At 33.8% G+C, this 24,347-nt stretch overlaps 1 protein-coding gene across 3 annotated transcripts in view; it reads right to left on the bottom strand.

Annotated features, from left to right (window-relative positions):
• The window catches only part of AGTPBP1 (ATP/GTP binding carboxypeptidase 1), a 178,089-nt gene that overhangs the window by 107,882 nt on the left and 45,860 nt on the right, over positions 1-24,347 (bottom strand). For 2 of the 3 annotated variants that reach the window (XM_059072436.2, XM_059072438.2), the window contains exons 3-9: positions 22,109-22,233; positions 14,657-14,724; positions 10,500-10,563; positions 9,947-10,093; positions 9,212-9,343; positions 7,400-7,493; positions 1,459-1,496 (exon numbers count right to left, since the gene is read on the bottom strand). In XM_059072436.2, coding sequence (XP_058928419.1) covers positions 1,459-1,496; positions 7,400-7,493; positions 9,212-9,343; positions 9,947-10,093; positions 10,500-10,563; positions 14,657-14,724; positions 22,109-22,233 — 668 coding nt within the window. Of the gene's footprint in view, positions 1-585; positions 644-1,458; positions 1,497-7,399; positions 7,494-9,211; positions 9,344-9,946; positions 10,094-10,499; positions 10,564-14,656; positions 14,725-22,108; positions 22,234-24,347 lie in introns of those variants that run through there. The other variant, XM_067041223.1, reaches the window with a different exon arrangement.

The raw sequence follows: 24,347 nt of genomic DNA, 5'->3' as shown, positions 1-24,347 counted from the left end.
GCAATCCAGGATCATTTACTTGTCAGTTACTCTTTTACCTGATGGAGCAAACAGATATATTTGTCCACCATCCTCCTTTGAAGGAGAAGAAGGGAAGGAGTAAAAGGAAGCTTATTATTTAAAACTGAAGATATCAGCATTTCAGTCATTTTAGGTTAAATGATTTCTAAAAATACTTGAAACTTAAGAGTTTCAGTTTTTAGTGACTTCGAATTAGTGACTTTGTCATCAGTGATTCTGAAAATTAGTAAGCTTTAATAAGACTTTAGTTTTTAATGGCTATTTTAATCTACTCTAAATCAAAATATATGCCTACATTAATTTAAAAATTAATCTTTAAACAATTTGAACCACAAAGGCAGGGAAGGCACATCAAAGCAAGGCTACAGATATCTTTGAAATTAATCCAAATATTCTAATCTTGGTCTAAAATTTATCACATCATATATGAAAATGAAGCTACATAGCTAATCTAATTGAATAACACACATATCATTTCAAGGATAAACTGTTAACTGTATTTTGTGCACTCTAGTTTATAATACTAATACCTAAGGTGATTCTTTAAATTTAATAAATCATTACCAAATATCAGATTCTCAATCAATTCATCATTTGCTACTGTCCTTCTCATCAAACTTAAAGGCAAGTTGGTCTCACCATCAATAGACAGTTTTGGGGAAAAGTAACATTACAAGCCATCAACATAGATCTTTAGGACTAAATGTTATTGTGGTTAAATAAGATGTTAACTTAATCAACCAATGGAATGGGGGAATGGGAGTGCTAACAAAAATTAATATTTAAAATACAGACACTGAGTATCATGGAGAGAAAAAAAGCACATAATGCAGATGGTTACTCTCCAAAAGCACCATATTGTGTTAAGACACATTTCCTCCAATACTTCAATTTTGAAGGTTAAAAAAATTGTGCTTTAGTCTGTAAATGCATTTAGTAAAATGTAAATTTACATTAAGTCATTTTTAATGTTATAAATTTGAATTTTATGGTAGAAATAAAACTTCTAATAAACAGGTCCTAACTGAAAATCATATGTTATATAGGGACAGTAGTTGTCAAAGATACTCTTCATGGTAGATGTTCTCAAGGCCATGTTAGCATCACTTTTTCAAAATGATACTATATAATATTTACATATTACTTTCCCCTACTAACAAGGCTTTATGTTTATAAAAGTAACTTAGAAAAAGGGAGTCAATATACTTGAATAAATTATATAACTGTACTGATAAATTAGAGCTCAATAAACATAAATGATCTTAGTTATGATATATATCAATCAACTGTATTAAAAGATAAAACCAACTTTGACATTAAATTATTATGAACAAGCTTTATAAACATAAACTAAATCTACATTTCCAGTTTCTTTAACGTAGTAGATAGAATACTCAGAAAAATAGTATCTAGTATTTCTAGTATTTAAAAACTTACTTGATTTTAGCAATGCAGCAAGAGTGTCTAAAGCAACCCTGTCAACATGAGAAAACACAAACAACAACAAAACTAGTAAAATTAATCTACAATAGTAAATTCATACAATCTTTTCAGATAAGTAATTAGTATCTACTCCAAATGTCATTCCTGTTATAATCAATTACATATGGTGTTTCTCTATATGCCTCACTTCCTTCAGGTTAAAATTGGATATGAGGACGATTGAAATATCAACAAAAAAGCACCATAAAAATGTTTAAGAAAGAAAAAGAAGAAAATTAATAATGTCTAAGTCTTCGTATCAGAGGTTAGGTGAATGGAATCATTGTACCTGTGTCTGACTGGGACAGAGTTCACAAGGGAATAATACTAAGAATCATAGATTCTGATTCACAAAAAAATTAAAACAAAAACAAGTTTTAATACAAAGTTTGCAACTACAAAATTCTACAGATATTTGTAGCTATCTGACTTCAAAGTATTTTAGCTCTATCAAGCAATAATCCTAACATTTAACGTAATAACAAATGTAAAATATTTTGGAACTAGGAGTTTTGGGGAGAGGAAGTATAAAGCCTTAACATTTTTCAGCCATACAGCACCAAAGAGAATAATGACCTAATTAACATCTCAAAAATTCTCACTGCCCATTAGAGGACTTATGTATTCTTTGAATATAAATATGCAGTTACACACAGTGAAATCAGTGGCCATTAAGCAGCTTTAAAAATATATATAACATCACTGTAGAAAACCTGTAATTCAAATATTTTTTTTAAAATGAGTTATTGAAGAAATGGAACTTTCAGGAACTTAAAAAATTTAAGCCAGTACCTCTTAGTAAGATTTCAACAAGGATAATTAATTTGCATAAAAATATGTACACTGTCAAATTTAAGCATTTCACTCATCACTAAGCATTTGTTGAATGCCTACTAGATACCCACAGTATCAGGTTCTTCATGGGTATAAAATTAGAAAACAAAGTTATCTCTTTCACAGATAATTTTACAATCTAGATAATGTAATAACATGTACACATCTATAGAAAAACTACTCAAGAAATTAAAACTGAAAACAAGGTAATAGAGTTAATAAAGCTGCATACACATTAGTGGTACACATGGCATGACCAGATGATGACTTCTAAGATGACTTAGAAGATTTAAAACAGATACTGATTTAAGATGGATATTGGTTCAAAATAAAACCTGAAACAATAATCCAGGATTAGGTACAGACTAAGTGCTCATTTATAATAAATGCTCATCACTGCTACCCTCTAGAGCAAGTTGTTAACAGTTACATTTTGGTTTATTGACACAAATAAAGCAACCATATAAACATTTATTTATGATAACATTTGTAAAATAAAAACAACAGTATATGCTCTAAAAAATATAAACTCCTGCATGTAACTTTCTCAAAACAATGTGCAGTTTTGGTAATGGCAAGTTAAAGGTAAATGAAAACTATAAACTTAGAATTTTCACAGCACTGAATCATCAGTAAGAAACTTTTCATAATCTTATAATTATGCAATAAAATGCACTTAAGACTGTAAAACTATCAGAATAAGGATGACTTTTAAATTAGTCAAAATCAGAACTAAATGGATCTTCTAAGTACAATGGCAATTTTGGGGAAAAAAAGAAAAGAAGACTTCATTCAGCAAGACCTGATAAATGCCAAAAATTGTTACACATGCCTTGTATATGTGTTTTCTAGTTTAATTTTTTTTTAAAAAAATTCCTAGTCCATAGAATTGGCATATTTTATGAATAAGGAAACTAAGGATTTCAGAATATAATATGCCTAGGGTCACATAAAAACTAAATGATATGAAAAATAAATCATACAAGATTCTTATTGAGAAAGAAAATTATGAAATCAGAAACGTCAGTCTCCTCCAAAAAGATATGTTGAAGTCCAAACCTCTAGCACCTCAGAACATGGCCTTATTTGGAAACAGGGTCTTTGCAGATGTAATTAGTTAAAATGAAGTCATGCTGGAGTAGACTGCCCTTAATCCATCAAGACTGATGCTCTTATAAAAAGAGGGAAGACTATTTGAAGACAGACACACAAGGAGAGAACACCATAAGATGACAGAGGCAGAGACTGAAATGTTGCACCTACAACCAAGGAACACTAAAGATTGCCAGCAAACCACCAAAAGCTAGGAATAAGCAAGGAAGGATTCTCCCCTGCAGGTTACAAAGGGAACACTGGTCCTGCTGACAAGTTGATTCTGAACTTCCAGCCTCCAGAGACAATAAATTTGTTATTGTAAACTACCAACTTTATACTAGGTACTTTGTTACAACAGTCCTAGGAAACTAATACAATCACTTAGAGGCAATCATCTGCAATGAACTCAGAATTTTCCCATCTACAGCTAAGTCTTAATTCAAAATTTTAAAAATCTTAACAGTACTTTCAGAAACAGTCTTTCTGTCTGCTGGCAGTTGTTTACAACACATTTGAACCAAACAGAAGTGCTCTGACATTTCCTAAGCCTTAAAGTACAGGTTTTTCTCTTGCTGTTCATTCTTCAACACTGCCGAAACTGGGTATGCACCCAATTCTTCTGCCCATCATGCTTGCTCCACAGCCCCATTAGATGAAAAGAAATTATGAAGTCTGGTGCAAAGTCGTCTTGACAGTTTTCCCAAGATGTTTTTTAAAAGGTATTTTTAAAAACTTCAGTACAAAGAAATCTCTGTAATTCTATGCCAGTTATAAGCCAGTATGAATTCATAATATAAAAATTACCCAACAATTACAGAATAGTATTTATTGAAAAGTACATTTTTATATGTTGATTAGAATTTCTCAGCACCAATATTTTATATTTCCTCATGTATTTTTCAGTCTTCATAAGTCCCACACAGAATAACACAACTAACAATGGCTTTAAAAGTAGCCTGTGGCTTATTCATTTGGGAGCAGTGAGGGAGGAGAAACTGAAGCCCCAGGTACTCATGAAGTTATTTAAGTTGGGGAGGCCTCAATCCTTGCAATAACCTCCAAACCTGTAGTGAAACTCAGAAAGAGTTACAATAACTTTTAGCATTGCTTCCTTCTAGATTAACAATGTTTATATCCAAAACCTAAAATTGGAAAGGAAAGGAAATTCTAAAGGGAAGCGCTGCTCTTCAAATATAAATAATAAACCTCAATGTTCTTCAACTAACTAAATGCAGGGCATTAAGGGGAGGAAGAACTGGTATACAAATACTCTAGATGTTGAGATTGTTTAATTAAGGGGGAGATCCTACAATTATTCAAAATAATAAAGGAATCATGATGTAGATGTATGGTCAATGAATGGTTTATCCTTTTTTTTTTTTTTTTTTTTTTTTTTTTTTTGGTTTATCCTTTTTAAATTAAAATAAAGAGTTCTTTTTAAAATATAGAAAAAAGAATGAAGGAATAATGTAGATAACTTACATTCCTTTCTCAGAAGTTTAGACCCACTGATTTATACATGGTTTTGGAAATAGTCCATGTTGTATATTATACAGATACTTGTGAAATGTTCTTTTCTCCTAGGAACTTTTTATATTAGATTTGGTAACTTGGTTACAATAGAGCAATGTAGATCTTAAGTAGATCATAACCAAGATAAAGATTAATTTTAAAGCACTTTAAAGATCAAGAAGAGAAAAGGCATAACAACTTTAAAGATAAAGGATATATTTTTAATATTAACTAGGATTCATTCACATCCACATTACTACATTACTTACCTAAACTAATTACACTGCATTAATATAGGCATTGTGCTATTTACAAGAATCACCTCATTAAATCCTCATAACAACCTTATGATGTAGGCACAAATACTACCATTTTACAGACAGGACACAGGGGCATAAAAAGTTAGGCAACTTACTTCATATCATGAAGCCAGTAAGAGCTAACACGCAAATCCAGTTCTGCCGGGCTCCAGAGCCCACTCACTACACTACATCAATTCTGGAAGTTGGTTTTACGAATTGTGAACAATCATTTTCTTTATCTTGTCACATTTCATCAGATGCTCTAAGACTGTGTGTATGATCTTTATTTAAGTAAATATGCTGTCATCCCACCAAATAGTATTTAATAAATAATTATATGTGCAAGTAAGCTTCCATTTTCAAGAAGGGTAAAAGCTAAATATCTGACCTTTATTAAGAAAGGGTGAAAAGACTGGGTATGTTCTGGACATTGTTCATTTGTAAAATTTAACCAAACAGTTGATGTGGACAAGTTCTTCCTTATAAAAGAATCACAGCTAATAAAAGTAGAAAGAATGAGAAAATTAGAAAAGTCACTATTTTGGAACCTTTTAAGAAATAATGGATCATCAGGCAATGCTATGAAATATTGCTACATTTTTAGGTTAAAGGGGATGGAACATTTCAACTCAATGATTTTAAGTGGTGCAAAACAGAGACCCAGCACCACCTATGAAATATTTTGACTGTTAAAAAAAAAAAACAAAAAAACAAATCTAATCAAGCCTCAAGCTCCATCAGTCTACAGAAAATTTGAGGGATATATGTACAAATTAAGTGACCCCAGTATACAGTCATCTTAATCTATGTTGGGACATTCTATAAGATGCCACCCAGTTCCTTCAACAAATAAACAAAACAGAACGGAAAAGTAGGGGGACTGTTATTGATTGCAAAAAATTACAAGACTTATCAATCAGGTAGAATGTAGGGCCCTTATTTGGATCCTGATTTGAACAAGCCAACTGTAAAAAAAAAAGACATTCCTTAGACAATCAGAAAATATTAGATGATCTTAAAGAGTTATTAATATTGTTGAACAAAGAAATTATACTTTGGTAACACTAAAAGAAAAAAACTATGTCTGATAGTGATCATACTAAAGAATTTACAGTATAAATGTCATGGCTGTTATTTGCTTTAAAGGGCATTTGGAGACAACTGGAGAAAACTAAACACACTGGATTTTAGATTGTGTTAGGGAATTAATCATTTTGTTGAGTATGATTATAGTATTATGGTTATTTTTTAGGTCCCTATTTAGCAGAGTTACATAATGAAGTATTTAGGGGAAAAGTGAGAAAATATCTGGTATTTGCTTACAGAAATTCATATATATGTGGATAACATCTGGGATTTGCTTAAAAGTACCCCAGGAAAAATAAATAAAGGTCTGGAGGGGGAATAAATGAAACAAACATGGCAGAATGTTGATAACTGTTGAATGTAATAAGTAATAATTAATATAATATAAATGCTGTATTTGAAAAATTCCATGATAAAAAATTTCTTTAAAGAATGACCATTAATTTGGCTTAAGTCCTAACTATGATGAAATAACTGAAACTGCTTTCATTTTCTGAGGTTGAGACCTACAAATGAATATGTGCATATGTGTATGCATATTTATTTATTATTTATTTATGGATATGTGTATACACACACACACAAATACACACATATATAACACATATTTTGAGATATATATACATATCTCAAAGTAAGAAAAAGAATAACATGATTTTGACAAAAAAGAAATGTATAAATTTAAAATATATCCAGATAATTGTAAGACTGAAGGAAGTAGTCATTAAAAGACTGTAAAATTGGGTAGGGAATATAGTAGGCACTCAATAAATGTTTCTGAATGAATGATACTCTATAAATGGCCTTTTTTCCTATTATAGTATGTAGGAATGTTCAAGTCTAAATTTCCATAACACTATGTTCAATGAATTTATCTAATTTTGATATATTTTTGAAGATTAAACTTTATACTAAAGAAAATCTTTATCATAATTAAATCACTATTTAAGAACTGAGAAAGGACCCTAGATACAATTTAATTCATCCTGCTCATTGTACAGATCAAGATGGTAAGGCCCAAAATAACAAAGGGTATACCTCTATTTACACTTAAAACATTTACTCACTTCATAAGACTGGAATTCTTCTTACTAAATGGTCCGATGATTTTAAACATCAGTTCTACAACTCCATTTTTCCCTAAGGATACAGAATTCACAGCTGGGAACGTGAAAAAAAAAAAGAAGTGATTTAAAAACCTCAGTGAGTAGAAATGTATATACATGTGATACATAGCCAAAAATATATACAAATTGTTTAGTAAATGTGAACTCAAGTCCCTCGTAAAGTCCACCTTAGTCAATACTTCAAAGGAAGGGGATTTTTTTGCTTTATTTTTTAATGGGAAGTTGCAGGGAAATTGCAGTTACATGTTGTTAAAACAAAGTGTTAGACAAAGGCATGCCAATGGGAAGATGAGGTGGGAAAAGAAGTTAAAACAAATTATGAAGGGTCCTAGAAGTTGTTAATTCTTTCAACTGCAGGGAATTACCCAAAAGGAACAACAAATCAGATCTGCATTTTAGATACAGGTCAGATCTAACAGCAATGTAGGAAAGATGGATTTGAGAGACACGTTAGGAGACTGTGGTCTAGACGAGAGGTAATGAGGACCTTAACTAAAGCGACTGCAGTAGGGAAAAAAGGTAACCACTTTAGACAGAACATGCAAATAATTACCTAACCAAAAAATTGTGCCTAACATTTTCAATCCTGAACAAATATTATTTAAAAATTATAGATACACTGTTTACTGGCCTCCTGGTGCTTAATTAAATAAAATGCCACCGAAAATGTAGTTCCTAAAGTTTTGTATGACAATTTAAATTTCCTCTATATCTGTTTATTACTCCATTATCGCTTCTAATTTTAGTCTGTTTTGTCTTCCTTTTTCCTTCATTCAGTGGTTTATGTTTTAATTTTAATCCAATTGTTTTATTTTTTAAATCAACTTTTGAAGATTTCATAATGTATTTTTTCTTTACTATTTCATTCCTCTGCTTTCCTTATGTTTATTGCTCTGTTCCTATTTTCTTTGTTTAAACAGCCAATTAATGCATTTCCTTATGCACTTCTTAATTATTTAAGTGTTAATTATTTAAGTGTTCAAAACTATTTTCCTGTGAGTACACCTTTGGCTATACTGTCAAAGTATAGATACAGATAAATAAATACACACACACACACATCTACCACTTTGATTATCATTATTTTGTGATGATGTTCTGCAATAATATGTACTGTACAGTCTCAATTCTGGGTATTTTGTTAATCATTCCAATCCCATAGTCAGGGAATAGAAGAAAATCCATACCTCAGGGGCTTGGCACCTAATATTACATTAGTGAGAGAGGGAGAGAATGTGTGTGTGTGCCCATTGGGAGACACTTCATCTGAGACTCTCTCCCTGTGATTACTGTTTTCTCCAGCTTCCTCAGAGGCTCCTGTGCTATTTATTTTCAGTTCTGCTACTTCCCTATTCATTACTGAAGAGAATTAGCTCCAGGTGACTATGTCACCGCATTTCTTCCTTCTCAATTTTCCTCTCATCTGTGAAAATCCAAATAGGCATAGCAGTTTTTCCAGCTGCCAATATCCTCATATTCCTCCAAATCTTTTCCACAGGCCACCTACTCATTCCCCTTACTACATGCCTTTACAAACTGGGGGAATTAATGAGAATTCTGAAGATTTTGTCAGCTCACCTTCTTACCCTACCTCACTTTTGTGGTGGGGGGTTAGAATTACAAAGAGCCATATTAAATATTCTCTTTCCTTGTCCACAAATTTTAGAGATTTATGGAGTTAAAGTACAAAATTTTCATTTTGTGTTAACTTCACAACACTGAGCTAACTAAAAGCTGCTCTGAAACACTCACAGTTGGCAGAATATACTCGTAAAAGCTGAAGACAAGGCAAAACCAAGCGATGATTCTGCAAATTCTGCTTGACCAAATTCAGGGTTATATTTAGAGCTCCATTAATTCTAGCTTTCACTCCAAATTTTTTGTCTGTTTAAAAGAAAATGAACAAACACAATTTATTCATATATAACTTCTGAATAAAATGAAATGTCATAAAACAATGAAATTTCTAAAACTAATACTGTAAATTCATATTATCAACTAAAAGTTGATCTGAGATAATTAAAGCTGTACTCACTTTCTTATATGATTATGATTAAAAGCTTAACTAGTCTGTAAGCTTTTTAGGCACTGAGACGTGACTATAAGATGACTATTAATGAAAAGCAAACACATTCTACCTGCATGCTCCTCAAAGCATTCGCATCCACACTCCCACCTTCAGGCCTCAACAATATCCATGTTATGTGTATCTTTTATAACATATATATGCCAGGGACACACACACCAAGACACACTTCTGACTTTAATGCATTTTTTCTTCCTTTTTCCACCATATGCAATAGAATTACTCAGGAATTTAGGATCCTAAATTCTTGCAGGTCACTGGTTGACTGTAAAAAGCATTCCATGTCTCAGACCAAGAAAAAGCAGTAGTATTTTAGATTGTAAAATTTACCAGTTTCAAGGCACACAGAATTGATAACAAAAACAGTTCCACCTGATAGTCATACAAACGGAAACTCTTACCTTTTGGTCCAATTTTTGCAAGAATGGAATGAATCTGCATCATTAACTCCTCATTCAGGGGAGATTCTTTGCTGGCATTCATAAGTAACTGTAATAATATTTGTGAACCACCTTTGGAGACTAAGAAACTCGCTCTTCGACCTCCACCTAAGAAGTTTTTTGAAAGAAATATGTTGAAATCGCAAATACTTCTATAACATATTAGATATCACAACTTGTTAGCTTTAAAGAAGTATTAAAAGTGATGACTTCAGAAAGCAAACAAATAGCATCAAAATAAAATTTTATTTTATGTTAGCTTAAAAAATAGCACAGACAGTAAATAGAAGTGATGCAAAACTCTACATTCAAGGCTCTAAAACACATGGGTTTGAGGGACACCAGAAGATACCAAAAATAAAGCAACAACAAGAGTATGACATTTTCGCTTCCAAATTCCAATACTCAGAATAGCCTCTGTATGAGTATCAGAAAATTCCAAAAAAAGTACACATGATGCATTTCTGATCATTGTTTACAAACAGAAATTATACCAAAGGAAACAAAAACTTACCAGCTGACACCAGCTCAACAAGAATGCTTAAGATATTAAGTGTAGTTTGAAGATCTTTCGTGTTCTGAAATAAATAGTTTATTTGCTTTATTAAAACATTGTAAATTTGTGATTCCCAAACTTTTTCTGTCTGTCGGGAACCACCTATATTTTACAGATGACCTTTTTGGTTTCTCTAAGAATAAACATATTCAGGTTTTCACTATTCTCACACATCACTTCAGTCTCTTCTTATTGCCCTTAAAATTTTCTGGAAATCATCTGAGCTATTATTTTCTTATTATCAACAGGAATTAATTTGTCATTTGAACTCATCAACTTCTACCAAATAGATAATACAAATAAATGTATCAAAATATAAAAGGCACTACAATGTACATATGGTGACTATTCAGTGAGCTCCCTTCTCAAAAAGTAACTGCATTATCAATTTCTTATACATCCAGCAAGATACTATGCACACATAAAAGTAATCCATGTAAATACACACGTACACATAGATTTATTTCTCCAAATGGTATTACTGCTCTATAGATAACTATTTTTATACTGATATTTTTACATGTCAATAAATAGTTTCTTCATCCTTTTTTAAGGGCCACATGATATATTCCACTGCATGGCAATACCATTGTTTATGCAACCAGTCACCTATCAATGGGATATTTAAATTTTTTTAATCTTCTGTTATTAAAAATTGCAACCAAAACTAAGTACGTACACTTACAGGGAAGCAAGTACAACTGTACGTGGGATAAATTCCTGGAATTTCTGGGTCAATGATATGGGCATTTATTTTGATAGTAGATATTACTAACTTGCTCTTCATTGAGCAATTTACACTCCAACCCACAATGCAGAAAAGTAACTATTGCCCAAAGTCTGAACAACCAATCTAATAAGAGAAAATGTTTAAATACTATACTTTTGTTATATTTCTCTTACTAAAAGCAATGCTTGGATGAAGAAAACCACACAGACAGCAGAACTGTGGCCTATTCAAGGAACTGCCTCATCCCCAGAGTAGAAGGATTTTACAGTGCTTATTTAGAGGAATTTCGGAATTGCAATGTATCAGTGACAGGAATGGGACTCTTGTTCTTCCCCTTTCCAAAAGGGAATAAGTGTTGTCTACTTCACCATTTAAGGGCAGAGACTAATGGAACCAGAAAGTCAAATCCAGACCAGAAAAAGGACCACACATTAACCAGAGACCCTCGTCTTAGCACTGGGGGTGTTAACTGGACCACTGGCTTACTAGGGATGGAGTTGGAAGAATGAGAGACAAACATTTGTTAAAGAAAAGAATAGACTTGTGGCAGGAGCAGTATTGCTAAGTGTTCACCTTCTTCCTGGGTACACAGCCAAACCACATTTTCCAGCTCTTTTGCAATTAGGTTTGGGCCATGTGACTGAGTTCAGGCCACTGGAATCTGAATGGAAGTTGCACTGCTATCTCATTTACCAGGGAAGTGGGATAATTTTTTTTTGAATACTGTTTTTTATTTTTAATTTTTAAAAAATTTTATACAATTTTAAAAGGTTACTTTCCATTTACAGTTATTACAATATATTGGCTATATTCTCCATGTTGTACAATACATCCTTGTACAAAACTATATTGCACCCTATAGTTTTTTTCTGGGGGGGAGGGGATATAGTTGTTTTACAATGTTGTGTTCGTTTCTACTGTACAGTGGAGTTCCCTGTGCTATACAGCAGGTTCTCATTAGTTATCTATTTTATACATATTAGTGTACACATGTCAATCCCAACCTCCCAATTCATCCCACCCCTCCTTTCCCGCCTTGGTGTCCATACGTTTGTTCTCTACATCTGTGTCTCTATTTCTGCCTTGCAAACAGGTTCATCTGTACCATTTTTCTAGATTCCACATACATGCGTTAATATATATTTGTTTTTCTCTTTCTGACTTACTTCACTCTGAATGACAGTCTCTAGGTCCATCCACATCTCTACAAAAAGCCAATTTATTGTTTGTAGATTTTTTGATGATGGCCATTCTGACCAGTGTGAGGTGATACCTCATTGTGATTTTGATTTTCATTTCTCTAATAATTCGTGATGACTAACAGACATATAGGAGAAACTGACAATAATACATAACAGTAGAAGACTTTAACACCCCACTTACATCACTGGACAGCTCATCAGACACAAAATCAAAAAGGCAACAGTAGTCTTAAATGACACCAGAGGTCAGCTGGACTTAATAGGTATCTACAGAACATTACATCCCAAAACAGCAGAATACATAATCTTTTCAAGTGCACATGGAACCTTCTCCAGGATAGATCACATCCCAGGCCACAAAACAAGTCTCAACAAATTAAAAGGCACATGAAAAGATGTACAATAAGGATAATTATTATAGAAAAGCAAATCAAAACAATAATGATATATCACCTCACACCTGTCAGAATGGCTATCATCAAAAGGAACACAAAAAACAAATGTTGGCGAGGATGTGGAGAAAAAAACCCATGTACACTGTTGGTGGGAATGTATATTGGTGCAGCCACTGTGGAAAAGAGTATGGAGGTTTCTCAAAACTAAAAATAGAACTACAGAATGACCCAGCAATTCTAATCCTGAGTATATATCCAGGAAAAAATCCACTAATTTGAAAAGATATATGCACCCTAATGTTCATAGCAGTACTATTTACAATAACCAAGATATGGAAGCAACCCAATTATCCATAAACAGATGAATGGATAAAGAAGATGTGGTATGTGTGTGTGTATATATATATATATATATATATATATATATATATATATATATATACATACACACAATAGAGTATTACTCAGCCATAAAAAATAATGAAATTCTGCCATTTTTAGTAATGTGGATGGACCTAGAGAATTTTATGCTTAGTGAAACAAGTCAGACAGAGAAAGACAAATATTGTATGCAATCACTTATATGTGAACTCTAAAAAATAATACAAATGAATGTATAAAGCAAAATTGGAACATTCTCACAGATACAGAAAACAAACTAGTGGTTACCAGTGTGGAGAGAAGATGATGGAGGGGCACATTAGGGGTACAGAATTGAGTTACAAACTACTATGTATAAAACAAATAGGCAACAAGAATATATTGTATAGCACAGGGAATTTATAGCCATTATCTTGTAACAACGTTTAATAGAGTATAAACTGTAAAAATACTGAATTCACTATGCCGTGCACCCTGAAACTATAAAAAATATAATATTGTAAATCAATACTATACTTCAATTAAACGAAAAAAAAAACAACAGAGAATTCCCTGGCAGTCCAGTGGTTAGGACTTCACACTTTCACTGCTGAGGGCACAGGTTCCATCCCTGGTCAGGGAACTAAGATCCCACAAGCCATGCAGCACAGTCAAAACACACACACACACACACACACACACACACACACACATGAACTCACTCCCTGATCATTTTTTTTCCAGTTCTAAGATATAATCTGACATATAACATTGTTTAAGTCTAAGGTATACAATGTACTCACTCACTCCTTATTTTTAACATTGCACTGAATAAAATATAAAATATTGATTCTGACTATGCCTTGCTGATACACCCCAAACTGTTATACTAGCATTTAAACTTAATTAATATCAATATAATATAGTTATTCAACCAATGTATGAAGTGAACTTAATCATAAATGAATAACTAACAGAATAAATGAGAATTTCCAATTTCAATCTTTTTTTTTTTTGGCCATGTCACGCATTATGCAGGATCTTAGTTCCCTGAGTTGGGATCGAACCCATGCCCCCTGCAGTGGAAGCACAGAGTCTTAACCACTGGACCGCCAGGGAAGTCCCTCAATCATTTATTCTAAGCTACAGATTTATTTCCAACTAATGCTTTATTTTCTGTTACCAATTTGAATGGCATGTTAAGATTTAAAATATGGTTATCATTATAATCATAGGGAAATACACTTAGAGGGTAACCTAATATATGTTAGAATATTTATATACCCGTTCCAAATAATTTTAAAAAGAAAACAAACTTCCATTCATTGGCTCTACCTCTAGGATAAAAATTTTGTACTTTGTAATTTTTTTTCTCTCAGTATTGGTTGCTATTAACAGCTACATAATTAAAGCATGTCAGTGACTTACCTCTAATGTTGACAGCAGAACTTCCATTCCTGTAGAACCTTTGGCTGTCATTTCTCTCCTTGTTTTTTCTGAAAAGTAGGAAAAAAAGTTTTCTTCTAAAACATGAAAGAAAAAAATTACACATAGTTTTATCACACAGTTAACATTTACTAATATTAATTAGATTAGTTATAATTATATTATATTAGATAATATTCCCCATGGTATACAACATATGCTGTGGCCTATCTTACATCAAATACTTTGTACCTCTCACTCCTCACCACTATATTGTCCTTCCCTCCCTCACCAATGGTAACACTAGTTTGTGCTCTATATCTGTGAATCTGCTTCTTTGTTATATTCACTAGTTTGTTATATAAATTAGATTCCACATTTAAGTGATATCATACAGTATTTTTCTTTGTCTGACTTATTTCACTTAGTATAATGCCCACCAAGTCCATCCATGTTGCTGCAAACAGCAAAATTTGTTCTTTTTTTATGGCTGAGTAGTATTCCATTGTGTGTATGTGTGTTTGTGTGTGTATATCACATCTTCTTCATCCATTCATCTGTTGATGGACACTTAAGTTGCTTCCATATCTTGGCAATTGTAAATGATGCTGATATGAACATTGGGGTGCATATATCTTTTCAAATTAGTATTGTTGTGAGTTTTTTGGATATATACCCAGGAGTGGAATTGCTGGGTCATATGGTAGTTCTATTTTTAGTTTTTTGAGAAAGCTCCATACTATTTTCCACAGTGGTTGCACCAATTTACATTCCCAACGACAGTGTACAAGGGTTTTTTCTCCACATCCTCACAAACATTTGTTATTTGTGTTCTATTTGATAATAGCCATTTTGACAGGTGTGAGGTGATAGCTCATTGTGGTTTTGAGCTACATTTCACTGATTATTAGCAATAATGAGCATCTTTTCATATGCCTGTTGGCCATCTGCATTTTCTCTTTGGAAAAATGTCTGTTCAGTTCTTCTTCCTATTTTTTAATTGGGCTATTTTTTTTTTAATGTGAAGTTGTATTAGATGTTTATATATATTAGATATTAATCCCTTATCAGTCATATTATTTGCAAATATTTTCTCCCATTCAGTAGAAATGGAAACTAGATGATCCTTTTCATAACAATATATTTTTTTTAAAAGGCTGTCTTTTTGTTTTGTCAACGGTGTCCTTTGCTTTTAAATTGAATTAGGTTCCATTTATTTATTTATTTTTGCTTTTATTTACTTTGCTTTAGGACATGAATCCAAAAAAATACTGCTGCAATTTATGTCAGAGTGTTCTACCTACATTTTCCTCTAGGAGTTTTATAGTATCCAATCTTACATGTAGATCTTTAATCCAATTTGCGTTTATTTTTGTATATGGCATTAAAGAATGTTTTAATTTCATTCTTTCACATGCAGCTGTCCAGTTTACCCTGCACCACTTACTGAAGAGGCTGTCTTTTCTCCATCGTATATTTTTGCCTCCTTTGTCATAGATTAAGTACCTGGGTTTATTTCTGGGCTCTCTATCTTGTTCCATTGATCTATGTGTCTGTCTTTTGTGCCAATGCCATACTGTTTTGATTACTGTTGCTTTGTAGTATAGTCTGAAGTCTGGGCATGTGATTCCTCCAGCTCTGTTCTTCTTTCTCAAGATTGTTTTGGCATTTGGGGTCTTTTGTATTTCCATACAAATTTTGAAATTACTTGTTTTAGTTCTATGAAACATGCCATTGGTATTTTGATAGGGATTGCACTGAATCTGTACATTGCCTTGGGTAGTATGGTTATTATAACAATACTGATTCATCCAATCCATGAACATGGTATATCTTTCCATCTATTTTTTTTCATCTTCAATTTCTTTCATCAGTGTCGTATAGTTTTCAGAGTACAGGTCTTTTGCCTTCTTAGGTAGGTTTATTCCCGGGTGTTTTACTCTTTTTGATGTGATGATAAATGGGATGGTTTCCATAATTTCTGTTTCTGATATTCTGTTGTTAGTGTACAGAAATTCAGCAGATTTCTGTATATTAATTTTGTATCCTGCAACTTTACCAAATTCATTGAGGAACTCTAATAGTTTCTGGTAGCATCTTTAGGGTTTTCTATGTATAATATCATGTCATCTGCAAACAGTGACTATTTTACTTCTTCCTTTCCAATTTGGATTCCTTTTATTTCTTTTTCTTCTCTGATTGCTGTGGCTAGGACTTCCAAAACTATGTTGAGTAAAAGTGGTGAGAGCAGGCATCCGTGTCTTGTTCCTGATTTTAGAGAAAATACTTTCATCTTTTCATCACTGAGTATGACGTTAACTGTGGGCTTATCCCATATGGCCTTTACTATGTTGAGGTATGTTCCCTCTATGCCCACTTTCTGGAGAGCTTTTACCATAAATAGATGTTTAAATTTGTCAAAAGCTTTTCTGCATCTATTGAGATGATTATATGGCTTTTATTCTTCAATTTGTTAACGTGGTGTATCACACTGTTTGATTTGTGGATATTGAAGCATCCTTGCATCCCTGAGATAAATCCCACTTGATCATGGTGTATGATCCTCTTAATGTATTGTTGGATTCAATTTGTTAATATTTTGGTGAGGATTTTTACATCTATGTTCATCAGTGAGATGGGCCTGTAATTTTCTTTTTTTGTGATATCTTTGTCTGGTTTTGCTATCAGGATAATGCTGACCTTGTAGAATGAGTTCAGAAGCATGCCTTCCTCTGAAATTTTTTGGAGTAGTTTCACAAAGATAGGTATTAACTCTTCTCTAAATATTTGGCAGAATTCACCTGTGAAGCCATCTGGTCCAGGACTTTGGTTTGTTGGGAGTGTTTTCATTACTGATTCAGTTTCATCACTGGTAATTGGTCTGTTCATATTTTGTTTCTTCCTGGTTCAATCTTGGGAGATTGTACGTTTCTAAGAATTTGCCCATTTTTCCTAGGTTGTCCATTTTATTGGCATATAGTTGTTCATAGTAGTCTCTTATGAGCTTTTGTATTTCTGTGGTTTCAATTGTAATTTCTTTTTCGTTTCTGATTTTATCAATTTGAGGATTCTTTTTTTTTTTTTGATGTATCTGGTTATAGGCTTATCAATTTTGTTTATCTTTTCAAAGAACCAGATCTTATTTTCACTCATTCTTTCTAATTTTTTTTTAAGTCTTATTTCATTTATTTCTGCTCTGATCTTTATGATTTCTTACCTTCTACTAACTTTGGGGTTTTTTTGTTCTTTCTTTTTCTAGTTCCTTTAGGTGTAAGGTTAGGTTATTTGAGATTTTTGTTTCCTGGGCTAAGCTTGTATCACTATAAACTTCCCTTTGAGAACTGCTTTTACTGCGTCCTATAGATTTCAGACCATTATTTTCATTTCATTTGTCTCCAGGTATTTTATGATTTCCTCTTTGATTTCTTCGGTGATCCATTTCTTGTTTAGTAACGTACTGTTTAACCTCCACATATTTGTGGTTTTCACAGGTTTTTTTCCCTTGTAGTTGATTTCCAGACTCATAACATTGTGGTTATAAAAGACACTTGATATGATTTCAAATTTCTTAAATTTACCAAGGCTTATTTTGTTGTCTAGCATGTGAACTATCTTGGAGAATGTTCCATGCGCACTTGAAAAGAATGTGTATTTTGCTGCTTTCAGATGGAATGTTCTATATATATCTATCAAGTCCATTTGGTTAAATGTGCCATTTAAGGCCAGTATTTCCATATTGATTTTCTGCCTGGATGATATGTCCCTTGATGTAAGTGGAGTGTTAAAGCCCCCTACTATTATTGTGTTACTGTCCATTTCTCCCTTCATGCCTGTACTTGCTGTATGTGTTTAGGTGCTCCTATATTGGGTGTAAATTTATTTACAATTGAATTGATCCCTTGATCATCATGTTAAGTCCGTCTTTGTCTCTTATAATGGTCTTTATTGTCTGATACAAATATTGCTACCCTGGCTTTCTTTTGATTTCCATTTGCATGGAATACCTTTCTCTGCAGAGGAAATGTTTGAAGCTAGCAGAGGCTGATTCATGAGGCTCAATGAAAGAAGCCATCTCTATAACATAAAAGTGTAAAGTAAAGCAGCAAGTGCTGATGTAGAAGCTGCAGTGAGTTGGCTACACAAAACAGATTTTCAATGTAGACAAAATAGCCTTATATCGGAAGAGATGCCATCCAGGACTTTCAGCTAGGGAGAAGTCAATATCTGGCTTCAAAGCTTCTCTCATTAGGGACTAATGCATCTCATGACTTGAAGTTGAAGCCAGTGCTCATTTACAATTCCAAAAATTCTAGGGCCCTTAAGAATTATGCTTAATCTACTCTGCCTGTATTGTATCAATGGAACAATGAAGCCTGGTTGATAGCACATCTGTCTGCAACATGGTTTACTGAATATTTTAAAGCCCACTGTTGGGACCCACTGCTCAGAAAAAAAAAAAGATTCCTTTCAAAATGGGACTGTTCACTAATAATACACCTTGTCACTCTGATGAAGAGCTCTGATGAAGATATACAAGATTAGTGTTGTTCTCATGCCTGCTAACACAACATCCACTCTGCAATCCATGGATCAAGGAGTAATTTTGCCTTTCAAGTCTTCTTATTTAAGAAATATATTTCATAAGGCTATAGTTGTCATAGGTAGTGATTCCTCTGATGGATCTGAGCAAAGTCAGTTAAAAACCTGTAAAGAATACACCATTCTAGATGCTATTAAGAACATCTGTGATTCATGGTAAAAGGTCAAAACATCAACATAAACAGAAGTTTCAAAGAAGTTGATTCCAACCCTCATGGATGACTTTGAGGGATTCAAGACTTCAGATGAGGAAATAACTGCAGATATGGTGGAAACAGCAAGAGAACTAGAATTAGAAGTGGATCTTGATGATATGACTGAATTCCTGTAATCTTATGATAAAGTACTAACAGATGAGGAGCTGCTTCTTATGGATAAGCAAAGGAAGTGGTCTTGAGATGGAATCTACTCCTGGTGAAGATTGCTGAAGTGACAACAAAGGATTTAGAACACTACAAAAACTCAGTTGATAAAGCAGCAGTAGGGTTTGAGAGGATTAATTCCAGTTTTAAAAGAAGTTCTACTGTGGGTAAAATGCTATCAAACAGCACCACATGCTATAGAGAAATCATTCATGAAAGAGTATGTGTGGCAAACTTCACTGTCTTATTTTAAGAAATTGCTACAGCCACCCCAGCCTTCAGCAACCACCACCTCAATCAGTCAGCCACCTTAAATATTCAGGCAAGACACTCCAACAGCAAAAAGATTATGACTCACTGAGGGCTTACATTTTAAGCAATAAAGTATTTTTTAATTAAGGTATGTACATTTTTTAGACATATGCTATTGCACACTTAATAGATTACAGTACAGTGTAAATGTAACTTTAATATGCACTGGGAAAACAAAAACTTCATGTGACTCACCCTACTGCAATATTTGCTTTATTGCGGTAGTCTGAAATGGAACCTACAATATCTCTGAGGTATGCCTGTACTTCCACATATGAGCCACAGCATATATTAAAAATAATTTACTATTGATAATAGTTGTATAATATAGTTATAATGTCCCACAGTTTGGCTACATCAAAATTAATTTAACCATTCTCCATAGTTGGATATTTAAGGTTGTTTCTTGATCTTTGACTTTACAAACACTGAAATAAACACCTCCAAATATTCTTTTATATAATAAGATTTTTATTTCACTCAGATTTCTGAGTGAAAGTGTTAAGTAAAATAGCAGGTGCACTTTAAATTTTAATAAACATTGCCAGATTTTTCTCCAAAGTTTATAATAATTATTGTACCACCTACAGTGTATGAGAATACCCTATTTTCCATGCCTTCAACAGCAATGGATATTGTCATTCTCGAATTTCTGCCAATTTAAGTAGTGAGAAATATCTTAGTTGTTTTCATTAGTAATTCCTGACTTTTAAGAAAGTAAAGAAACTTTTCACATGTTTACTGGTTATTTGCATTTCTTCTTTGAGCTGTAAATTCCTAATATTTCTCTCTCAAATGGATAGACAACTGGATTATCCTATAAATAATGATGGGACAATCTTTCACTACTAATTTACCCTGTGTTAACTATAAACAGAGTCATTGTATTATACAACCCCAGGGGGCAGTATTCAGGGGCTGGCTCCCCCATTTGTGGGTGGCAGGGTGGGGAAAAGGACAATCTCTGGTAGTGGTATGACTAGGGGCATTTTCAGTAGTGATGTTGGAGTCGGGACTTCTAGACTATGATGGGAAGAGTCTACAGTGGTGAGAGCAATTATACGCAAGTAGTATCTATAGGTTCAGAGAATTTGTTTTCTTTGTTTTTGCTGGGGTGTTTTGTTTTAAGTAGTTATTTCATATGCGAATACAGTGAATATACTTGGTACATCTACCTATCTTTGTACTAATACAGTGACCATCCTTATACATCTACCTTAGTTGATAAGCACAATATTTCAATGACCTACACCTCCAGAATAATGAAATAATAAATAACTAAATAAATTTAAATAATTGTGAATTGTCTGGATCTTAATTGTAACAGAATGCCTTCAATGTGTCACTGTTAAATATAAAGGTAGCTACTGGTTTACCCTTATTTAGAAAAAGAAAAATCAAGGGTTTTTTTTTTTAATCAAGCACAGATTTTGGAATCTTAAGTTTCTTTTTTAGCTCCTATTGAGATAATCACATGGGTTTTATTCAACCTGTCCAAATAATGCTATACTGATATATTTATTGATATTATAATTGGACTTAATTCATTAATGTTTTATTTGGGATTTTTCAAATTTAGGTTCCTGAGTGCAAAGTTAATACTTTTCTTCTCTTGTACTCTGTCAAAGTTTTGATACCAACTCAGTAGTACTAGCTTCATAAAACAGATAAATTATGCCTAATTACAGATATCATTTATTGAACATTTTTAACATTATTTTTACATGCTTCTCATGTAAATTACATGATAATTACATGATATCTCTTACCTCTATTTCAGAGATGGTACAGCTAAGTCCTAGAGACTCAAAACTTCCCTAAGGTCACCCAATCACTGAATGACAGGGTTTGCATTTCAAAATGGGGAACAACACTAATAACCAACATAATACCTGCCATCTTTTTTGTCAACGTTCTAGAAAAAGTAGTACTGGAATTAGGTGTTGTCTGAAAATTGGGGAAAGGGGGGCATTCATATATAAGTAAACTCATAATCACTTTTTAGAAACAATGCTTTGAAGATCAATTTCTTCCACAGTTATTCACTTTTCTACTTCTTGAGTCTATTGGAGAAAGTTCAATTTTTACATAAAACCATGTATTTATCAAAAGTTTGAACATTCTTAGCATCTACTTTTAAAGAATTAAGAAAGCATTCCAAAAACAAGAGATTAAAGTTTACCTTGACTCTGAGCCAGATGAAGAATTTTTGATGTAACATATCTGGCAGTATCTGATTCTGTAGATTCAGTATTGATCTTCTCCAGCTGAGCCAGGAGTCCCACAATCCGAGAGTTATTGGTAAGGCTAAAAAAAGAATGTTACTTTAAATTAGGGCACATTCTACATCAATTGCAAATAAAATACTATAAAGATCAGTGTTAAAAACAAATCAAAATTCTACCCTTCTAAAAACATTAAGCATTTACGCAGTCACATTTCCTTCCTCTGTGTTAGAGCTTAACATTTCTAATGTTCTGTTGATTTACGTGAGAAACATTCTATTTCAGGAAACCACAAATGTGCATTCAACCCTATCCAGCAATCTTTTATCACATTCTGACAATTCACCTTTCCACTCTCCAAGCAGACTTTTTATACATCCTATGCTCTCCTCAAAACTCTAACCATCCCTTCTAACCCACTCCATTCTCAGTTAGTACCCTGCTTCATAACTATTATAAAATCAAAAAAGAATACATTCATTTTCCCACAAACAGTTCCTTAAACCTCTCTGATTCTCTACCAACATTCTTTCTTCTTTATTCCCATTCATTATACATTTGCATATCTGGTGCTATTTTAGGTACTACCAACAGTAAACAAAATGAACAAAAATTCCTGCCCCTCAGAGTGAACATTCTAATGGGACAAATTAAATACATAAGTAATTATATAGTACGAAGGAGGTAGGAAGCACTATGGAGAAAAGCAGGTTGTGGGAATAAAAGATGCAAGTGTGCGGAAGGTTGTAATTTTAGACAGGGTGGTCAGGGAAAACGTTGAGAGGGTACCATTTAGGGAAAGGCCTGAAAGGAGTAAGAGAGTAAATGGTGCAGATACCCACAGAAAGAGCTGACCAGAAGACAGAGTCACAATCATCAAAACACCAAGGCAGGACCATGCCTACTGTATTCAATTAAGAGTGAGATGGCCACAGCAGACTTAAAGGAGAATAATGGTAAAAGATGAGGTCAGAGTTGAGGGTGGGGTAGAAGAGAGCACAAACATTTTGAGCCTTATAGGCCATTGTAAAAACGTTGACTTTTTGCAACTAAGTGAGACGGGAAGTTTTTGAGGAGAAGAGTGATGTGATCTCACTTGCTTTTATTTTCTTTTTGGCTGCATTGGGTCTTTGTGGCTGCACACGGGCTTTTCTCTAGTTGCAGCGAGCGGGGGCCACTCTTTGTTTGGTGCGCGGGCTTCTCGTTGTGGTGGTTTCTCTTGTTGCGGAGCATGGGCTCTATGCACAAGGGCTTCAGTAGTTGTGGCTCACGGGTTCTAGAGCACAGGCTCAGTAGTTGTGGCGCATGGGGTTTGTTGCTCCGTGGCATGTGGGATCTTCCCGGACCAGGGCTTGAACCTGTGTCCCTTATGTTGGAAGATGGATTCTCAACCACTGCACCACCAGGGAAGCCCTGGCTTGCTTTTAAAAGGCTCTCTTTGGCCGGTATGTTGAGACTCAAAGAACAATCCCTCCACTGGCATGCCTGACCCCAGCCCTTCTTGCATTCCCAATGTATTTGTTCCTTCAATTAATCTTTCTCTGATTCATCATTTAGCTCTCCCTTTCAACTGGATCATACCCATTGGCATACAATATGATCCAGGAGCTCCCACTAGTTACCACCCCATTTCTCTGCTACTCCTTGAAGGAAATGTCTGTACTTGACCTCTCCATTTCCTCACGTGTTGTTCACTTTTTCAAACTACTAGTTTGGCTTCTGCACTCTGAGGTCTCCCCAAAACCTCCTGTGGTCACTTCTTTCCTTTTCAGATTCAGAATCTCAGCCCTATCCCAATTAGCTCCTTCTTTCTTCACTTTCTCCCTTGGGCTTCAACGGCTCCATATTCTCCTGATCTTCTTCCTATCGCCACTTCCTTTAGATGGACTCTACTGGCTCCTCCTACAACAAACCTCTAGATGCTGAGGACCCACCACAGCTCTATCCCCAGCCCTCTTCCCTTCACTCTCTCCATTCTACTGCCCCAAGCAATCTCATCTAACCCCACAACTGGGGGTTAGATTAAAACTGATATGCTGCCTGGCTCCTACATTCAACTCCAGCCTCAACCTGCTCCTCTTCCAAATCTTAACTTTCCCAAACTCACATGAAACCGTCAGTTGCTCAAGACAAAAATCTAGACTCCCTTTCCCATGCCCAGCTCAATATTAGCTCCACTTCTAAAACACCTCAAAT

Source organism: Kogia breviceps, chromosome 8, assembly GCF_026419965.1.
Source record: "Kogia breviceps isolate mKogBre1 chromosome 8, mKogBre1 haplotype 1, whole genome shotgun sequence".
In the NCBI taxonomy this organism is placed as follows: Eukaryota; Metazoa; Chordata; class Mammalia; order Artiodactyla; family Physeteridae; genus Kogia; species Kogia breviceps.
The sequence above is the reverse complement of the archived record's forward strand: the minus strand, read 5'-3'. Positions and strand labels throughout refer to the sequence as shown.